This window comes from Plasmopara halstedii, assembly GCF_900000015.1.
Source record: "Plasmopara halstedii genome assembly, contig: Scaffold_658, whole genome shotgun sequence".
In the NCBI taxonomy this organism is placed as follows: domain Eukaryota; phylum Oomycota; class Peronosporomycetes; order Peronosporales; family Peronosporaceae; genus Plasmopara; species Plasmopara halstedii.
Genome location: NW_020187575.1, coordinates 1,491,416 through 1,496,538, shown reverse-complemented (window position 1 = coordinate 1,496,538; position 5,123 = coordinate 1,491,416). Strand labels below are relative to the sequence as shown.

Sequence of the window (5,123 nt, the reverse complement as noted above, 5' to 3'; positions counted from 1 at the left end):
GTGCAAACAAAGATATCATGGCATGGACAGGGCATATTTCGAAATTTGCCCAGTCCAAAAAGTTTGTTTCGTCAGAATCAAATATACTCCAAGGTTAATTCTCGTACGATGCCTTTCAGCGAGCACATCACAGACATATTTGCTCGAAATGAGGCAAGTCACAACATATCTGTTACTTGTTCTTAAACGTAAACGCGTCCTTGGTACCCACTTTTGACGCATTCACGTAGGTTACGTGATGTTTGTATGAATTCGCTTCAACACCATTGTCGCCCTTTTATAAAGAAGACAAGCAGCAGTACCCCGCTTGAAACTTAGTTACTACGAAAACTTAATAGCTTGTGCTCCCTCATGCCTACCTACATAAGCCTCGTTGCTCTTCTCTCGAAGGCTTGAGCAAGATCCTGGTCCTAGATGTTACTTAAATCTGATCAGGTTTGACAAGAACAATAAATACATCGAAAACATAAAGGATCCTTGAGATGTCGTCAATGTACTTCTATGCGTATTGTCCGTTCAGTCAAGTTAACATCTAGCATGTGTATGGCCCATGTGTGACGTTTTACAAACACTTTGTATAAATTCTCAATGCTAGAAAGTGTATTTTTTTTCGGAGAATACTTTAACCATAGTCAAGTCAGTCTTCCCGGCGAAGCATTAGCGTGTTGCCATGGGATGTATGACATAGCAGGTTATCTATGATGTGAATATATATATCGTTCCTTCGCTACTCTCACACTTTCGAGTCTAGATCCTATAAAATTATGGCGTCATGGACTTACCGGTATCCGTCATAATCATGCTCGTGATAATGTCCGTAATCCGTCCTGGACACACGCATTCGGTGAGCTGATATGATATCATTTCAACACCTTTGTCTTGTAATACCAAAGAACATCACTGCTTGCCTTGCTGCTCAAGAGATATCTTAACGACATGGTACCTGCGATATCTTGTGTAAGGCAATACATTAGCTGACATTTAAAGTTTGAAGCTGTAAAATCGTAGACTACTTGTCTCAGATTAAAGCAAGGGACTTTCAGAAATATAGCAACAGGCTTATAACATCGCATGTTTCTCGTACAATTGCTATTGCCTCGTCAATTTTTGTTTAATAGCTAGGCCACGGCAAGAAGGGCTTTCTTTCCACTTTGACGACAGGGCCACAATAGAATCATGGTCGACAGAAAGTCTTCAAGTCTTTGTGTGCAGTTCGTTGGAGTCCTTGCATAGGATTAGACTTACCCGCCCATCTATAGCAAACTTACAATTGACGACACATTGCGTGCGTCGTAGAGTACTTCAGATTTGGCGAGTGTATCTCCTTACCAGCCAGAACACATTATTAAAAACACGAGCGGACAGACAGGAGTCTCAGTTTGCTTTTCTCTGCCCTCAATCAACCAAACTATCGAAAACCACCGTGATGGTCTTTGTTCAGTCTCCTCTTGCGCTGTTGACACTGATAGCAGCCACATCGAAAGTCAATGCTGTCGAATATGAAACGCATTATGGCGCTGCGTCGAAAACGAGTGTCGCTGCCTACACGTCCTACGAACAATACGCGACGATCATGTTGGTCGCTGTCAACAAGCAGCGCGCCACTCAAGGCTTACCACCAATGTGTCTAAATAAGAAGCTGCACGATTCGGCCCAGCTCCACTCGGATGAAATGGCTGCTGGGAATTACTTGGGACACCAAGGATCCCAAGGATCCACCGTGTCGGACCGTATTACACAAGCCAATTACAAATGGAACGCCGTGGCCGAAAACGTAGCATCTGGTCAGAGCAACGTGGAAGATGTGATGGTGTCGTGGATCAACTCTCCAGGGCATCTGGTTAACATCATGGGCGAGTATACGATGTTTGCGCCTGGGTACACTTTCAGAATGGACACCGAGGATCAGCATTTTTGGACACAAGATTTCGGTTCAAGTGACATTGAACAATGTGACGGCACAAGTGGCTCCACCAATTCTACTCAGAGTGTGGAGCAAGTGCAGACTGATCAAGAGCCTGAGGGTTCGGTGGATCATGTCTCGATGTATCCGACGCCTGAAGTTGTTGATACATCGGCGCCTGATTGTCACTCCAACTTCTAATTGGACAGCAAGCCTTTTTCATTGATGAACTAAAAAGATTCGTTTTAAAACATATACAAAACAATAGGTAGCTTAAGCCTTTACATACATCTGCACTGTGAAGTACGTCAGAATATATAAATGAACATCTCCACTTGCATAATTACGGCTACATCTACACTTTTATCATATAAGATGCGATGTCTGAATAGAATATCGCTGTATGAGCAAATCAGATAGGTAGGTCTCTTTTACTAAAGTTAATCATGTGAAAAGCAAATCACCACAAATTAGATCTAAAAGTTTGCGTTAAAGATGGGAGTGTTTTAGTAGCCTTGACTTTTATTATGCAGTGCAAACATAGATATCATGACATGGTACTTTCTTTCAGAGACACTTCTTTAAGCTTCTTCAAATCCCAGCAAGTAAATTCATCATGTTGCTATTAATCGTGCGCTTAGTGCATTGAGCACGGTCTCTTTCCTTTTATGTGAATCACAGTCATAATCGTATTAAAAAGTGCTACGAGCTCTAACAGTCGATCTAGACAGTTTATCAGCATTGTTACTCTACGCAGCGTTCATTTACGGCGTCCACAGCATATGAAGCTACAATGGCAATGATGAGAGACTTGTGTAAAAACCAATGTCTCTTATGTAGGCAAAATTGAATCAATTTTCACATTGCAGAGGTGCCTTGTGAAAGATGCAAGGCAAACGTCACCCTTGCCTTAAAAAAAGATGCTACTTTGCATTCTGTACTCTCCATCCCATCTCTTAAATTATCTTTTTCGTGAATACCGACTCGAGTATATAAGGGGCGTCGTGACCTTAAAATCGTCGTCACGAACGACGACATCATTATTGCTGAACCAAAAGAATTCAGCACGTCTCAGTCAATTCGCCTGTCGACACTCGAGTAAGATGGCAATCGTGAAGCTATGTGCTGCGCTGAATTGGGTCGGCAATTTACCGTGATGGTTATCGAATCGAAGCGAATACCAGTAGGACAACGCATATGCCCATGGTTTAAAATACAAAGCACGATGATGTTACTCCTCAAACCTCAACAAACTGAGAATTTCGTCTCTATCCCCAGGTATCGCCACGATGTGTAAATTTTAGTGACCTAGCGCTATCTTGACCATTTTTACGTCAGCTTATCTATCTCGCGCCTGTCATAAACTAAACAAGCGTTTAAAGATCAACAGAATCGTTGAAGGGGGCGTCAGCCAAACTTTTTTTTAACATCGGGAACGACATAAATTTAAAAAGCCTTTAGAGACAACAAAAGTAGTGCAAAAAGGATTTTTAGACAGGACCATCAAATCATGAACGGCGAAACCGGTGTTGGTCTTGTCGAACTATTTGTTAGCAATTTACACTTTTGTTGTGAGTGCAATATCTTTTGATTTCCTGACAACTAAATCGTCCATCGTGATTCGAGCTACGTGAGCGACAGCTCGGCCGACCACTTTGGTTACGTCATGCTAGAAAGAGGGTAACAGTTTGGATATTTTTGGATATATCCACCGATGTGACTTCACCAATGAGGGGGTAGATTGATTAAGTTCAAAATCATTTAGTGGCATAGGGATGAAGTCTAAAAGAGATGTGGATGCGAAACTTTACTCTAAACCAGTTCAAGCAGCTTAAGGCCTGCACTTTGTTGCCCGAATCAATCTTAACGTACTGTTGTGATCCAGCACTCACCTTATACTGGCCATTCGGATCTGTGTATCATGGCCGACGGTCTCGTACACTATTGCTGACCACATACTCTTTCGGCCTTAAATTAAGAGGTTATTATGCTGTCCTTTGCAAAGTCTCTTTGCATCTAGAAATCATATAGCTTAAATTATTGTCAGCTAACAAAAGCTATGATCTATTGTATCATTGTTTCAGGAAGACATATAGCTGAATAATTTTACATCACGAATTGACACAGTATTTAGATAATTGGTACAGATATCTAAGATTAAACACAGAAAGGTTGCAATGACCCAGGCGCTAGGATTTGTAGGAGATGTCAATGTTTCACTTCCACGCCCAGCAGTTACCTGAGAAGTTGGATAGTGCGATAGATAAATCGACTCCACTTTCACTAAATGACTTTCCGTTCTGAAGCGAACACCTTCGAGTGTAGAATACTACTTTCGTTTGGGCCCCAGTACACCTATAACTAAGATGTCAGTACCCGAGCAGGGAGAACCAAAGACTCAACCTTATGAAGGGAGAGATGTTAAACCGGCACATTTAGTCAAACGCATCTGATATCGGTTTTGGACGAGCTACTTTTCCCCTCTTTGAACTTGAGTAAAAACGAGAACCCATGTAAGCACAAAGTATCAAAGCTGATCTTAGCTCTGTGGCATGCCGCGAACCGCAGTCTTGTTGGTATGATATCATTTTTACAAATTGTAGCGCTTCCTATGCTTCAATTCGAGCCTGAAAATTCACAATAAAGATCAGTGTGCTCAAAACCAGCTTTAGCAGAAGGCTTTTCTAATAGCACATCAAGATAATCATCTTCATGACTTGAGCCCGGCCTGGATTCACGTCTCACATAAACACTTAAGATGGTGCTATACAGGTCATACTGTGATAGAAGTATACTAGGTAAGCTCGAATTTCGTTCATGGGATGGTAGGATCAGTGTAACAGCCATGAACAATTCTACAGGGTATTCCAGTGGACATTAGTGTCACTATACACGGTAATTTACTAGGCTATGATGATGAATTTTAAAAATAAAGTATAGGTCATTGCATAGGAAGGAAATTTCGTCTTTGATAGAAGCACCATCAGATTTGTCAGAGAAACCTAAGCTTGAAAAGATCAAGTGTAGCGATTTCTTGGCCGAACTGAAGACTCGTCTAACGAACTTATTTTTGCGAAGTCCACCGCTAAGATTTCGTACCTATGGTGCTGGACAAGTGCTCTCTAAGTTTCAAGGGCAATAGACCGTGTGACCGGTCGTAGACAGTCTTTTGTGCAACGTATTTCATCTACAGTGTTCCAAGTCTGTTCGACCATCATCA

At 41.7% G+C, this 5,123-nt stretch overlaps 2 protein-coding genes across 2 annotated transcripts; one reads left to right on the top strand and one right to left on the bottom strand.

Annotated features, from left to right (window-relative positions):
* Window positions 1-1,426: 1,426 nt before the first annotated feature.
* Window positions 1,427-2,104, top strand: PHALS_13468 (CAP domain; the record flags this gene model as incomplete). Its single annotated transcript, XM_024729231.1, has 1 exon — window positions 1,427-2,104. One exon carries the CDS (start codon window positions 1,427-1,429, stop codon window positions 2,102-2,104), a length of 678 nt encoding a protein of 225 aa, XP_024579629.1.
* A 647-nt stretch (window positions 2,105-2,751) lies between these two features.
* Window positions 2,752-3,516, bottom strand: PHALS_14695 (uncharacterized protein). The gene has a single exon (XM_036407566.1). The coding sequence runs from the start codon at window positions 2,942-2,944 to the stop codon at window positions 2,762-2,764; it is 183 nt and encodes a 60-aa protein (XP_036263258.1). The 5' UTR covers window positions 2,945-3,516; the 3' UTR covers window positions 2,752-2,761.
* Window positions 3,517-5,123: the final 1,607 nt, after the last annotated feature.